Below are 15,752 nucleotides of genomic sequence, written 5' to 3' on the forward strand. Positions count from 1 at the left end.
TAGTTTCTTACATATAAAAGACTGTCTAGTTTTTGTTTTTTTTTAAAAAAAAGATCAATGAGAATAACCAAAGAGGTAGAAAAACTTCCACGGGAAGACAGATTTTAAAGACTGGAACATTATTGTGTGTAACTTGATAATAAATGGCACAGAGGAGAGAAAGGCTAAATAGTAATGCATGATCTCTCATAATACAAAAACAAGGGGATAGTCAAACAGAAAGGCAGCAATTTTAAAACTGATGAAAAGGAAATACTTTTTCCAACTTAATTAAACTAGCTTGCAGAACTCATCACCACAAGAGATCACTAAGGGCAAGAGCTTAGTGGAATTCAAAAAGGATCAGACACTTTGCTATTTAACAAGGATTTCCAGTTAGAAAAAACTAACTTTTCCTGAAAGTCTACCAATCCAGACTCAAACTCTATTCACTCACCCTTCAACATGATGATAAATAATGAAAAGATTATTACTTTCCCTGCCCACAAAAATATGTGGGAATGCTGAATACTGCGAGTCTGTTTTATCAGAAATTCTATTTTTCTTTATGAGAGGAAGTCTGAAGCTCTTTTGCTATACTTACATTAAAGGTAAAGGGGGTGTGCGTGTGTGTGTAGATGTAAAATTAGAAGCCTATACACACACACTCTCACCACAGGAACAAACCATAGTGATTTAACTACCTGATTTGCAGCAGAAAGACTCTTTGTTCATCCATGCAAATCAAGTAGGGCTGTCTAAATTCTAATCTTTGTACCTGCAGCTAGTGAGCTAGTAGGAATGGGGGGCACTCTACAGCTTTCTAGATAAAAAATAACTTTGTAAGAGTTACTAATACAATAATAGAATAGGCTTGAAAATATATAAGTGACTTAACTTTCTTTGTAATGAGTACTATTATTCAAAATGCTGTTTAAAGAATGGTGCTATACTAAAAGGGCAGCACTATAAATACTTACACCATACAGATAATGGAAGTTTTCAAATAGCCCAAAAGCCATATCTTTGAAAACCTGATGCAACTATCATGTGCCAGTTATTTCAGAGATAAAGTGAAGTTAGTTCTGCAAATAACCAGTATTGTTTCATGGTTGAAAAATGGGACTCTTCTACTCATCCCAACATTTTCCTAGTTTGTTTAGGATCAAGTCTCTTTTAGCTCGTCCCTAAAAACTAAACCAAACTAACCTCTGTAATTTTTTTTTTTAAGGTTACATACAACCCATTTTACTCTCCTATTCCATTATTGATTGTTGATTAAATGACTACATTCTTACAGGAGCTGCAACCTGAGTGTTCCTTATGCAACAACAGTGAACCAACATAACACACGTGAAGAGTAATGCTGACATCAACAGCAATACTGGAGCAACGTGCAATAAGAACGTTTCCGCACGACAAGGTCTTCTTAAAGCGCAAGTTAAAACAGTCAAAATAATAAAGTTTAAAAAGAAATGGATAGAGAAATACAATTCACAATCTTATCGTTGTGTTTGTTTTTTGAAATATCCTTATTCTATAGGACACTGATAAAACCAAGCTGACAAAAAGTTGTATGTTATTTTATTTCTTGCTAAACCCTTAGAGGCCAAAATCAATTTTTCTAGAAGTGTCAGCTGGAGGTGTTCGCTGCAACAAGTTATAACTGTCATCTGTAACAGATAAAGTTTGTCACTAATGTAAAAAAAGTACTAACATGTAAAGTACAGTTCTAAGTGGCTGTGAAAACATGGCAACTTCTTACTCAACATATCCTTAACTTGTGTGTGTTCAATTGTATCTGAAGAAGTTAAGATCTTATTTTAGTCACAAAGTTTTACTTCTGTTAGTCTGGCAGAGCCGACAGAGATTCTATTCCTTCTTGTGCATCAGACTTGTTCAGTACCTTTTCCAATTCTAAGGTCAAGCAGTTACATGTGCACAAACCAACTGAAAACAATGGGGTTGCACAGATGTAACTGAGGACATTATCGGCACTTCTGGATCTTTATTGATGGTAACGGTGCATGACGACGAAAGAATCCAGTTTGGTTTTCTAGAGGTACTTTGAATTTACAGGGCTAGTAATTGGAGAAAATATTCACATTTTACTTGTTAAACCATGCACATTTGATATGGATATCACTGAAATAACACACAGACTCTCACAACGCTACCTGTGGAGAGTCACTTTTCAGAGTAAAAAAATCACACTTTAAGACAGAGGTCTACCTACTTTTGCAGTTCTCTCTGCGACGTTTCTCCATGTATAGAATGTCTTTACTTTGTTATGGATAGTTTCTGGGGTTGGTAGTGTTCCTGACCTGATCTGGGCAACAGCTTTTTCCAGACCATCACACAGAGATTTCACTGAGGGCTCACATAAGATGATAAGATTTTCTGGTAGCACCTCAGGGATTCCACCAACTCTTGTACTCACAACCTTTGGAGGCAACAAAACAATTCAGCAGTATGTATGCTGTATAACATAACTCACTAAAATACAGTTATACTGGTAATAAGGCAAAATTGCTCAACAGGAGTACTTTAGATCAAAACAAAGGATCCAACCTTGCAGGTGCCTTCCAGGCACATCAAATGACTGCAAAAAGAGTTTCATCTGCATGACAACTGTAGGTCTGGGCCCTAGAAGTGGTTTTAGTGCAGTAGCTTAGCTGTGGGATGTTCAGAATCAATATTTGGATATCAAAGGGACCTCACATACAGAAGCAGAAAGGACTATGTACAACAGAATTTTTCAAAGAAGGGAATTATGTTTCCTAAAGGTGCTTGTCACAATACTCAAATGATTATGTATAATCAGGCTTGGATTCCCTCCCCACTGCCTCTTTCGTGGCCCCCTCACCCCGACCATCCCCAAGGGAAAAAGGCCAGTAGGCTAATTTGGGGTGGGGGTGGGGAGTGTTTTATCTCCCACACAGTTTCGAGCTTCTGCATGACTAACATTTACAAGAACATAACATATTTGAAAGTTTTGGAATACTAATTTTAATCTAAAATCAAAAACAATTTTTTTAAAGGAAGTAAGTAGAATACAGACTCTTGTCAGGTCTATTATTATTAAGCAATAATAAAAAAGTTTAGAACTCATGCCAAGCAGCAAGTGGAAAAGGGAATGGGTACTGGGACTAGTGACTGGAGAAACGGGTGAGGCTAGCAGGAAGAATCTACTATCATGGGTCTCTGGAAAGGGTTCCAGTACCCATCATTTAAATTTCTCTATGCCCAAGACAGCCTCTATATTTAAAAAATTACTTGGGAATGGAATCTTTGACAGTATTGACTCTGCTCAGTTGCTATTTTGACCCTTACAGCAGTAACATGGATTCATAACACTCACAAAAGTATAGAAGCCAGGAAGGGATTCCACCAAGAATGTCCCAGTCTTTGATCTCTTTTCCTCTTTCCTCCTTATGTGAAATCTCTACATAGAGTAAATACTTCCTCAGCTGACTTAAGAAATGGATATCAGTTCTTGAGTCAGCCAAAGAACAGTGATAAGAACAATGGCTCACTCAAAGCTATGTGAATTAACCAAAGGTCAGTCATATTCACCAAACATTTTTCTTCAAATACCTATTGCTGATGGAAGGTAGAGGCAAAAGGTCTAGCAGATATAGTTGTCCATGGACAGAGAGTTAACTGGCCAAAACACTTTCAAAAATACATACAGAACAGCATTTTGAAGAGGCAGCTTGGTTAGTTCAGAGAACAGGGAATTAGGAGACCTGTATGCTATTCCCAACTCTGTATGAACTTCCTCTGGGAGCGAAGCAAATCAGTTAACCTCTCTTTGTCTCAGTTTCCAGAGGATGTGTAAATGTGGATTAATATTTGCCCACCTTGGTAGACTGCTTATAGATCCTCCAGTGAAATGCATTGTAATAAGCATATATTATGAAAATAAGCATTGTAAAAATATGTATGCATGCATTCTATACAGCAAAGATTCTTTTACCTGTAAACCACAACTGGCTGCTTCCACAATTGCCATACAAAAGGCTTCAGTGAGAGAAGTATTGAGAAAAATGTGTCCCTGGACCAAGACATTTCTAACATCCTGGTGTTCCAAAGCCCCTAAAAGACGCACTCTGCACATTGTTAAAGAAAAAGATAAACAATGGTTTCACATACTGTAATAATGCTACAAAACATTACACAAATATTTTGGAACATACAGTTTACAGCGTATACATAGTACTGTATTAAAGCAGTGTGGACACTATCTTATTCCAATTTCTTTAAACTTTGATTAAAAAATTAAGCCTCCGTATTTAGCTTGAAAAGAAAAACCAAACTGTTTGAAAAACTGAGTTTTTATGGCAATTGCCTTTAAAATATTTCTACCACGTTTTCTAGGTTAAGAAGCGAAGATTGTGTTATTTGGTTAATATTCCAAATTTACCAGTCTCCCATGTTCAAACAAGTGCAGCAAACAGGGAAGTTCTGCAGGGAGAGAGTGAGGCTCTCTTTCTAGGCATGTTTCTACATTCAATACCATGCAATGGTAAAGTGAAATGGTAAAAATGGTAAATGGACCAGCAATGGAAAAGTGGCTGTGACCTGCAACAGATGTGCCATGTTTTCTTTCCTGCCTGAAGCAAGAAAGACTTTGTCTGAGGTGGAAGTTAGTGGTTGAGCTGGAAGATAAGATACATGGTTTGAAAGAATAGGTATTAACACTGCATATCTGAGAGGCTGCGTGCCTGGACAACCAGACTCTGAAAGCATCACCATCCCAGGTTCAAGAAGGATTTGGTGACCAAGGAACCAGAAAGAGCAGAAACCAGACAGTATTGGCAGCTCGTAACCACAAGAGGGCAAGAGAACAAAGTGGGATTCTACACAGCTGGAGGAAAAAGAAGATGGACAGACTGTGATCAATCAAGCAAGGACCACAAGGAATTCCATACAGCTAGAAATAGCCAATCATAACCAGATTCTTCGCATGGACATGGTAAAAAGTGTGTCTGAAGATCCAGCAAGCAAAATGGAATGGAGAGCATACAGGACATAACTGAGAATGGCTGCTCACCCCAACCCATAAGAAAATCCCCCATGCTCACAAAGATCTCCATATGTGCAAAGAAGACAGATGATCTTTGTCAGGGATTCTGTGCTACAGAATGGAAAGAACATTCCGCAAGAGACAGGCAGACATCAGGATGGTGTGCAGTCTTCCCAGAGCCAAGACACAAGATGTGACAGCAAGATTAGATAGGTTTCTGCAGTTGATAGGCAAGACTCCACTAGCGATGGTGCATATCTATGCTAATTACACTGCTTCATGTGACAACTCAGATTGTAAATGACTTTAGAGAACTTAGAAAGGTGTTGAAGGTGAGGAAGGAAGTCCTCTCAGTGAAGGAAGACAGCAAACGAAAGATTCTGGAAGCAAACCACTGGCTAGGTAAGCAGCATAAAGCACAGGTTTTTGGTTTTGTGAAAGCTGGATCACCTTCTATGGGGAGAGGGGGCCATGCAATTTGGATGGTCGCCATCTTCTAGGGGACTGGCTGGCTAGACTAGTCAGGAAGGTGTTAAACTAATAACAAAAAGGTAGGGTGAAAAGGGAGAACAAATGACAACTCATTTAGCACAAAATCAAGATGTCAAGATTAAAACTGATCAAAGTAAATGCGGAGAAGAAATACAATCATTACCTATACATGAATGCTAGGAACTTAGGTAATAAGCAAGAGGAATTGGAAGTTATCATTTATGAGCATAAAGTTGACCTAGTTGGTATTATTGAAACCTGGTAGGAAGAGCTACATAACTGAAATGTTAAAATCCCTAGTTATAATGTATTCAGGAAAGATCATGTGGACAAGAGAGGAGGGAGGATTTTTCTTCCTAAAAGATATGCTCTACACAGCTACCGGACCTGACGCAGGAATTAATTCAGGGAAAGTTCAATGGCCTGTGTTACGCAGAAGGCCAGAATACATGAGTCACAATAGACCTTTCTCGGCTTTATAAAAGAAAAATCTATGAGACTATAAAAATTGTGTCCCACATTAAATGCAAAACAGGAAACATTTTGAAAATATTTCTCTGAAAGTTATAAAATCACACTAAAGAAATCAAAATGGCTTCTTCTGGGTAATTATCAGACAGATATTTGAAGTCTGTCATACATAACAGGGATATACACATCTCTAGTAAGAGTATTTAGGAAAGCATGTCCTGCACATGTACAGTAGATTTAAAAAGAGAAACAAAATACTTATCGCTTTTTCATATCCGTTGGCCAAACAGTAACTTTTGAACACAACATCTAATCAATTCCAAAATTTCAGGGAATGTTCTAGGCATCAATGGGAGGAACCCTTTAGATTTGAGGGGGGGGGGTAGGAAAACCAGAAGGGAGACATGTTGACACCCTGAATTATTTCTCCCTCAGAGAGAAAAGGAATAATAAAGGGGGGAGGAGGGCAATCACAGAACCCCTGGCATGGGAATGGTGGACCCAGGCAGGACAGAGGGTGCAGAGCCCCAGCCATGACGGAAGCTGTGCCAGGTTGTAAGGAGTCCCCTGCCACGAGGGAGGGCATGGTGGGGAGGGGAGAGAAAAAGTTGAAGGGAGGCCCTGAAAGAGGTGGATGGGTGGTGGCACACAGGGAGCTGTGGGTAGAGGGTTGGAGGAATGAAAGGAGCCTTTGTGGGTTCAGCTCACTGCACACCCAGAAACAATGAACTGTGCAACCCTCTAGTGTAGTTTTCATATAGAGAGAGAGGCTTTTTTTTAAACACACTAAATTTTTGGCTGGAAAACGAAAAGATACTTTTAGTTTTTCGAGTGTGTAAATTTGAATATACCAAAACATCAGCTGTGAGTGCAGTGTAAATAATTAAGTGGAAAACAATATCTTAATTCAGTGAGGATTTCATTTCTGTTTGTTTTATAAAAGGACACAGATAGAAAAACAATTTCAGGGATTTTTGCACTATTGCTTGGTATTATATGCAGAAACAATGAACCAGAAACCCATACTGTTGTCTAACAGAAAAACAATCTCCGCTCGCCCCGCCCCCCAAAAAAGGGCTAACTCACACCAATATTTGCCTGGAAACAGATCCTACTTCTATTAATTTATCATTTTATTACAATAGCGCCAATCAGGTACCCACTGTGTTTGTGTGTACAATGCCAAGCAGATAGTCACTGCTCCATAGAGCCTACAATCAAAGTATAAAATGAGAGAATAGGTGGATACACAGATGGGGGAAGCACAATAAAACAGTACTGGTCAGCTTGATAAGCAGCAGTCACAGCAAACCAGCTGCCTAATCATTGACAACTTACTGCACTGTATGATATTGCTTGTCATGGCTAGGACTCTAACATGCTGATCATGCAACTGGATTTGTGTGGACAGATCTTTATGCCTGTGCAGAGTCCCACTGAACTCACTGGGGCTTGGCACAGATCTGCCTGCACAAACCAACTTGCAGAATCAGGGCGTAAGTTTGCAAAAGCCTGCTTATTCCCTTGTTTTATCTGTCTCAACCCACTTCCTGCCACCCCCTCATTGTTTCACCATATTCCTTTTTATATTTACATTGTAACCACAAACACACAGAACAAACCTGTCATGTAGTTGGTATCTTTCCCGTACCTCTTCCAAAACGATTCGCTTTGGTCCTCCTCCTCCAACTAAGAAATGTAAATCTGGATATTTCTGACAAAGTTCAGGAATTATACCACTAAGCAAATCTATACCTAAAAATACAACATGTAGAGCAGTTATGATTGTGTTTATCTTTCTGATTCCATCCATTCCTATAACACTATTCACATGTGTCAAAATCAGAGGTCTCTGAAAGATGGTTGCATCACTGGCTATTAAAATATCAAAACTGATGAACTAGCAGAATGCAAGAGTGTAAGAAGTGTTTAAATTACACAGCCTCTTTGCTTCGCACTAAAAAAAAAGACATTCCTTGTCAAAGAAGATTTAAAAAAAAAAAAAGATCTAAAGCAAATGTAGGGCCTCAAACTAAATTGGCATTAATTTTAAGCATATAACCATTTTCAACTTTACACAAAATTACTGCACAAGGAATCAAAACTCCAAGTGCCACAACTGAGATATTCACACAGCTAAAAAGCAAATGACAAAGACTCAATCCTGCAAGTCTAGTCACATGAGTAGACCCAATGAAGGCAATTGGTGAGACTGTCACTCCAGTTCCAACCTCTTTTACCAGTAAAGGGACCCTAAAAGCCCCAGTTCTGGTCAGGTGAGAACTCCCTTGGTGCAGAAACTGAGGACAGCCGCAGGCTTTCCTCTGAGGACCCCCTGGCAAGTCCTGGTATAAGGTGGATGGCTGGAGTCGGGAAGGGCATATCACAGGCAGGACCTAAGCATGCAATGTTGTGGAGATTCTGGACAGCCCAGGATATACCGAACTGAACTAGTTTATAAAGTAAGTACTGGACCCCAAATCAACTAGCAAAAGAAACCCAAAAGCAGAAATAAAGAATGAAACTAAACTTTATTATTCTAATGTTTTAATTAACATTAAGTTAAAATTGGTCATAGGGATATGATATTTTAAAAAAGACTCAGTACTTAAATTTAGAGACAGGTGATTTACATTAAAACAGTATCTCAGTCCAAATTATATGCCCTACACCTGTGATCTGACTCAGTCACGCCTCTATGAAGCCATGGTGAGGGTGAGGCCAAACTAGTACAGAGGCACAGGAAATCCACATGAACGTCCCTGGCTTCCCAAGGACCCCCAGTTTTAGCTAACGGCCCTATGCAATTTTCTGCAAGGGAGGGGAACGAATCCTGATAAGGTAGCAATTGGAGGAACTTCAGGAGGGAATCCTTATGGAGCAAATCTCCACAAGTCCCTCCCACAACAGGTTTGCTTTTGTTGTTATTTTTTAAAAAGAAAGAAAGGAACTAGGCCATTAACATCACACTGAATGCTTGTGATGGCCATATTGTTTTAATGGCTAGAATAGTGCCTCATATTATTCCTTCCCCCACCTTCCAACAGAAAAAATTCATGGTAGCAGTAACAATATTTATGAATTCCATGCATCTGATGAAGTGAGCTGTAGTTCACGAAAGCTTATGCTCAGATAAATTTGTTAGTCTCTAAGGTGCCACAAGTCCTCCTTTTCTTTTTGCAGATACAGACTAACAGGGCTGCTATATTGAAACCTGTCATTAAGACAATATTTTTCATTTATTTTCATTTAACTATTTTTAGTTATATGTATGTATATTAGCCTAACTTAGTATGTTGTATGTATATTAGTCTAAATGATAAAAAGTGAGTGATCCGAATATTAAGAGTTACTCAGCAACACTACTGATATTCCAATATCCTGTATTTTATATAGCATTTGTAAAACCTGAACTAAAAATTTAGAACCTTTAGATTTAATATCAAGACATTTCTTCCTTTTTTTCTACAGTTATAATAAACAAAAGCAATTGAAAACAAAGACCTATGATAAACATTAAAATAGTGTTGAAGAGCAGAAATTAAGGGCATACTGTCAAATAAAAATTATGTAGTAAACAGATTTCTTTACCTCTGTTACCAGCCCCACCTACGCTTACGGAAAGTGAAAAAAATGAAAATTTTCATAGTTTATGTCAGTGATGCTCAGACCTCAGTGGTTCAGGAACCAAATTAGCAATCAACATTACTCAAAAGAGCTAATGTGAATTCACTGTTTCTTTTACTATAATAATATATATTTATATTTAAACAGTATGACAGGCAAATTATTTAGTTTTATATATATTATTCTCACAGCAAAATGACTGACCATTATTTTTATCAACTACAATTGGTTAATAACATAGCAGAAGCATCCTGATCAGTTAATAATTAAGTCACACAGTGTTTTAAAATCATGTGCTGCAAAGAACTGCAAGAGACACATCAAAAAGCCACTTACAGCTCGTGAGCCTCAGTCTGAGTATCACTGGTTTATATTCTTTGTTTACTTCTTCCATTTCTACCTACTGGGGCAATGAAAATCAAATGAGTCAATTTTCACTTAGTAAACAGCTTCACTTTCAGGTTTTTAAGATTACAATGCTTACTTGCTTAAATATCAGCCCATTGCTACAATTAAAGAGGAAAAAGTGGAAACTTTTTTTTTTTTAATTGGTCAGGATTTGTTAAAGGAGTGGGACCTAAGTAGTTTCATACAATTATTTATTTTTCTATTTAAAAAGGGACATTGTCAGGATAAACACACATTTACTACATGCAGGGACAGCACTGTGCCTGCCAGGAGCTCCACTGACTTTAATGGGGTTCTGTGTGAGTGCAGCAAGGTGCTCATTTCCACTGACTGTAGAAATGGGACCTTACTGTAGAGTCTTTACAAGACCAAAATTTAAATAAATCTGACCAAAGTGTACACATATTCAAAATCTAAGACCAAAGAATTTAAAAAAAAAAAAAAAAAAAACAGTGGACGTAGGTTTAATTTTTCTTTTAACAAGAACATTCCCCTGCACCCCAGTACCAGCCTCCCACAGAAGTCTGGCTTGGCTGGATTTGCTGCAGGAAGGCATGGAGACAGATGTTGAAAGCCCAGTCTCGGGGTCTTAAAGGCCACGGACCTCCCCTGTGGAACTGTGTGGGTCTTTGGGGCACACTACATAGGTCACTCCCAGGGGACTGGAGACAGGCGGGGGCATAACACAGACCCTGTGACTCCATGACAGCTGCTGAGTACCCTGTCACTTGGTGACTCACAGGATTGGCTGTTCAGGGCCAGCTTCTGTTCCAATGAAGTCAATAAGAGTTAAGCCCCTTAGGATCAGGCCCTTAGACTTAATACATGGAAGTGGAAAGAGGGAAATGAGTGAAACAACTGTTTCAGATTAAACGCATTATCAATTGGTCACAGATATGGTGTCTGTATTCACTTGCTTAAACACTGAACATTTCTTACCACCCATTTAAAAAAAAATGAGAAAAAAAATTATTTGAAAAACAACTTACAGTTTGGACCTCATTACCTTTTCTGTAAACAAGCCTGCTGACAACAACAACTGTTATCGTACTATCATCCCTCCTACTTGGGTCTGGAGTGAAGTCGGTGGGATCAACAGCATTAGGGATGACAGATACGATCTCAGGATTCAGTGCTGCTCTTAGTACAGTGTTTTCCTTGCTAGTGTAAGAGACACAAATGATGTGGTTTGTATCACACAGTGAAACAGTTAGAAGTTTGTTCGTAAGCACCGAACTGACATCAGCAAATCCAAAGAGAGAATGGTCTGTAAAAACTGTCTGTAGTCCCATTGTCTTGGCATGGAAAAGCGCATCATGAGCCATGGAAGAAAATGAACTATGGGAATGGACTATGGTGACTCTCTCCCGCACAAATATGTACCTGAGCAGAGGCAGACTGTGGAAGAGCGTTGTTGCTGTAGACTGATTGTACATGACCTTTAAAGGTAAATAATAAACTTTCAGACCATTGGCAAGGTAACGAATGCCTTTTCGGTTTCCATAAGCATGGGTGACAATTATAACTTTGTGCCCTCTTTCAATTAGGCAATGTGACAGCTGGTAGATGTGACTTTCCACTCCTCCCATATTTGGATAAAAAAAATCAGACACCATGCATATACTATGTGTTCGAATTCCAGTTGCTAGGGCTTTTACACAGTTAATGGAGGAAGCTGGAGAGAGAGTGTGTCCATGGCCTCCTATTCTTCTGCAAGCCATACTTAGAAAAAGTTCAGAAATCAGTCCTTCTGGTAGCCAGCCAGTTTGTAGATTTGGGCCTGCTCATTACCTAAGATGGTGAAAAAAAAATATTTATTGACAAATACACAAAGAAGCAAGGCTTAAGACTATCACTTCTACAAGGAGCTTCATGCTACAGCAATATAAGCATTTTAGTTTCTGCAGGGCTGGTGCTAGCTTTTGGGGAGCTCTATGCCATCCACTTATGATAGAACCCACCCTCCTTCCCAGCCACATCCTACCTTTGGTAACTACCTCCCTCATGAATTTGTGAGGCTCCATGGCCTCTTGTGATTCTGTCTCCTCATCCCATGGACCATCAAGCAAGAAGCTAGAGGTGTTCTTTGGCTCTGAGTGGCAGGAAGACAGAACCCCTGATCTCTTCTGCAGTTTTCTGTGACCAAACAGGACATTGGATAGGGAATTGGGGATGATACCAGGCTGATGGGCCACTTACATAGTTGCCACAAAACTCTGCTTAGGAATAAAAGCTCAAGAATTATATGCAATATTGTAGTTCTGAATTACCATGTCATACCAACAGAGCACTTACCAATGTGCCTTAGACACGGTTAATAAAAGACCAATAAAAGTGCTTAATTTTATAAAAGCCACTATTACAGTAACAACATGTTCCACATTCTTTTAAACAATAATACATCTTAAAAAATGTATATTGGCCTTTCATTAACATAATGCTAGTGAGTATAGTACAATATACTATATACTAGTATATATTTTACACACATAGTTACAGTCCTATTAAGAGAAGAGGATCATTATCACACCATCTTAAAGTAAAAACTCCAAAGACTCAGACTTGTCTTTTCATCTCATGTTTTGGCATTCACTCTTTACACTTTGTATTAAGAAGAGTTCCCCCCCGCCCTTGTAAGCATATGTTATCTTTTCTGTATATCAACAGTTTTTAAGCTCTTTAAGCCAGGACTTAATTATTGTAAAATACCATATGCTTTTTTTTCAAAATGCAGGGATAATTACTATGATGACCATAAAAATTCTGGTCAGTTTTCTTAGTTTCTGACCCACATATTCATATCATTGGCTCCAGTCACGTAAAGGAGTCCTTGCTCATGTTACTCATTAACTTCACAGGGACTCCATACAGTGGTCTACACCCGCAGATTCCTTTGCAGGACTAAGGCTATATTTTGTACAGCCATAGGTTCTGTTTTTGCATAACAATTTTTAAAGAAATCTAACCAACATCATAAGATTTTACTTCATCTGTAAAACAAAGTGAGGCAACTCCTATCTAAAACAGTTTTGAAGGCCACACAGGACCACTTGATCATCTAATCCAGTGGTTCTCAAACTGTGGTCCACGGACTAAGTCTAAGATTTCCAAAGGGGTCTGCACCTCCATTTAAAAATTTTTAAGGGTCCACAAATGAAAAAAGGTTGAAAACCACTGATCTAGTCTGGACTACTGTATCTCACAGACCACAAAACTTAATACAGCTATACCTGCATCATGCCCAATAAATTGTTTTTTTTACTAAAGTACATCTTCCAGACACAAGGTCCAAGTCTTGGTTTACAAATGCTGCACTTTCAATACATGCATGCAGTGTTGTTGCAGACATGTCAGTCCCAGGATATTAGAGGGACAAGATGGATGAGATAATATATTTTATTGGACCAACTCCTGTTGGTGAGAGACACAAGCTTTTGAGCTATACCACAAAACCAATGATATACTGACTACATCGATGATATTTTCATCTTCTGGACAGATGACAAACTCCCTCATAGATTGCCACCACAACTTCAACAACCACCACCTGTCCATTAAACTCTCTCTGGAACACTCCCACACTAGCATCAACTTCTTGGACACCACAATCAGCTTCAAAAGTGGAACCCTACAGACAACAGGTACAAGAAACCTACGGATCCCTACATCTACTTTCACAGATCCAGTAACCACCCCAAACACAACAAGAAATCTGTTATCTACAGCCAGGCACTTAGGCCTGGGCTACACTGGGGGGGGTGGGAGGGGAAATCGATCTAAGATACGCAACTTCAGCTACAAGCATAGCGTAGCTGAAGTCAACATATCTTAGCTTGATTTAGAATCAATTACTTCGCACCCTCGCAGCGCGGGATCGATGGCCGCCGCTCCTCCATTGACTCCACTTCTGCCTCTCACCGTGGTGGAGTTCTGGAGTCGACAGCAGAGCTATCGGGGATTGATTTATTGTGTCTACGCTAGGCACGATAAATCGATCCCCAATAGATCGATCACTACCCGCTGATCCAGCGGGTAGTGTAGACGTGGCTGATACCACAGACTATGCTCTGAAGAGAAAGTCCGAGATACACACCTTAACGTACTCAAAAATGTCTTCAAACACAGACATTCCACCAGAGAAGTAGATTGCAACATTAAATGGGCTCCCCAAATCCCCCCGAAAGAACCAATACAGAAATAAACCCTTTTCCAACTGCACACCCCTAGTTGTTACCTACCACCCCACAATGGAACCCATATGGGGTATCAGCAAACAATTACAACCCATACTCAATGGGCATCGTACCCTGAAAGAAATATTTCCCAACCCCCCTCTTCTGGCCTTCAAAACAACCCCAAACCTCTCCAAGCTCATCATCAGAAGAAAGCTCCCCACAGACCAGATACACCAACTCAAAGCGGCACCAAACCCTGCTACTGTAACAGGTGCAAAACCTGAAGACTTATCTCTACTGCTACAATGATCAATGCCCCCACAACACACCTTTCAAAATCCATGGGTCCTACACATGCCTAGCACATGTGGTGTACCTCATCCAGTGCACTAAATGCCCCAGTAGCACCTATACGGGTGAAACCAATCACTATGCTCTGAATTGAACTCACACAGGAAAATGATGAAAGACCAAAACACTGTATTACCTGTTGGTGAACACCTTTCACAAAGTAATCACTCTACATCTGACTCATCAGCCCTCACCCTCAAAGGAAGCTGGGACAACACCCTCAAAAGATGAGCCTAGGAACTTAAATTCATAACTTCGCTAGACACTAAAAAATCAGGGGCTGAACGGGGGACACTGGATTTATGGTTTATTACAACAATCGGTAACCCATTACCCCCTCCTTTTTGTCCTATAACTACAGGGCCCTTAACAGGCCACTTCATGGGGAATGGTCCCTTAAAATATGCTACCCATGCTAAACTATCCGTTGGGCCCTGTATTTAGCTGTCACGCCCCCAGTGCCTTTCCCAGGCCTGAAGAAGCGCTCCGCTCCCTGCAGCTGAAAAGCTGGTCTCTCCCACCAGCACAACCTGGTCCAACAAGAGACACTACCTCACCCACCTTGTACTTTCCTCACAGCAAAACAGCCCAGGCTTGTGCCTTCAGTGCTCGCAAAAAACATGCGGCATCGAGGCCCCCCCCGCCCCGCCCCGCCCTTATCTGCAACTTTGGAGCCCATCAATCGCTAACGTCAATGACCTTGAGCCTCTACCGCACTGTGAGAAAATTCACCCCGTTCAGGGGGCTCTGCAGGACGGGAACACACCGCTGCACAAGCAGCAGCCGGCCGCTGCGATGTCTGGCTATGGGACCGGGAGGGGGGACCGGGACCGGGACCGGGCTGCGCTTGGCGCGACGCGTAAGACGCTGCCCCGGGAAGAGACAAGCCAGGGGTCGGGGCCGCCACACAAGGGCAGGGACCGTGGCCCGGAGCGGGCGGGGGGTTCTCAGCAGCCGCCGCCGCCGAGCGGGGCCGAGGCCGCCTGACAGGCCTGAGCTGGGGTGGGGGAGGGGGAACAGGCGGGGGGGAGCCCGCGGACAGCCCCAGCCCAAAGGAGGGAGGGGGACAGAGACACTCGCGTACCTGCCGCCGGCCGGGCCCACCCATTTCCGGGCAGGAGGGAGCGGCAGCCATTCGCCGTCCCTCCTGTCGCCTAGGCAACAGCCCCGCCCCCGTTGCTTCCCGGGGCGCCCAGCCTCAGCGCCCGAGCCGCCAACCA

General features: G+C 40.8%; 1 protein-coding gene and 1 long non-coding RNA gene across 7 annotated transcripts in view; one reads left to right on the top strand and one right to left on the bottom strand.

Moving 5' to 3' along the window:
* The window catches only part of LOC311528527, a 26,078-nt gene extending 24,606 nt beyond the window's left edge, over nt 1-1,472 (top strand). The window contains exon 2 of the long non-coding RNA XR_014713625.1: nt 1,280-1,472. This is a non-coding gene — a long non-coding RNA (uncharacterized lncRNA). The remainder of the gene's footprint in view (nt 1-1,279) is intronic.
* The window catches only part of PIGA (phosphatidylinositol glycan anchor biosynthesis class A), a 17,627-nt gene extending 1,927 nt beyond the window's left edge, over nt 1-15,700 (bottom strand). The window contains exons 1-5 of one of the 6 annotated variants that reach the window (XM_084643595.1): nt 15,617-15,700; nt 11,013-11,797; nt 7,594-7,726; nt 3,959-4,091; nt 2,216-2,422 (exon numbers count right to left, since the gene is read on the bottom strand). In XM_084643595.1, the coding sequence (XP_084499721.1) occupies nt 2,216-2,422; nt 3,959-4,091; nt 7,594-7,726; nt 11,013-11,727 (1,188 nt within the window). In that variant the 5' untranslated portion in view covers nt 11,728-11,797; nt 15,617-15,700. Of the gene's footprint in view, nt 1-2,215; nt 2,423-3,958; nt 4,092-7,593; nt 7,727-9,934; nt 10,002-10,995; nt 11,798-14,668; nt 14,796-15,231; nt 15,527-15,616 lie in introns of those variants that run through there. The other 5 variants (XM_084643596.1, XM_084643597.1, XM_084643599.1 and 2 more) reach the window with 5 other exon arrangements.
* Between the last annotated feature and the right edge of the window lie 52 nt (nt 15,701-15,752).

Source organism: Lepidochelys olivacea, assembly GCF_965140295.1.
Source record: "Lepidochelys olivacea isolate rLepOli2 genome assembly, chromosome: 1".
Taxonomy (NCBI): domain Eukaryota; kingdom Metazoa; phylum Chordata; order Testudines; family Cheloniidae; genus Lepidochelys; species Lepidochelys olivacea.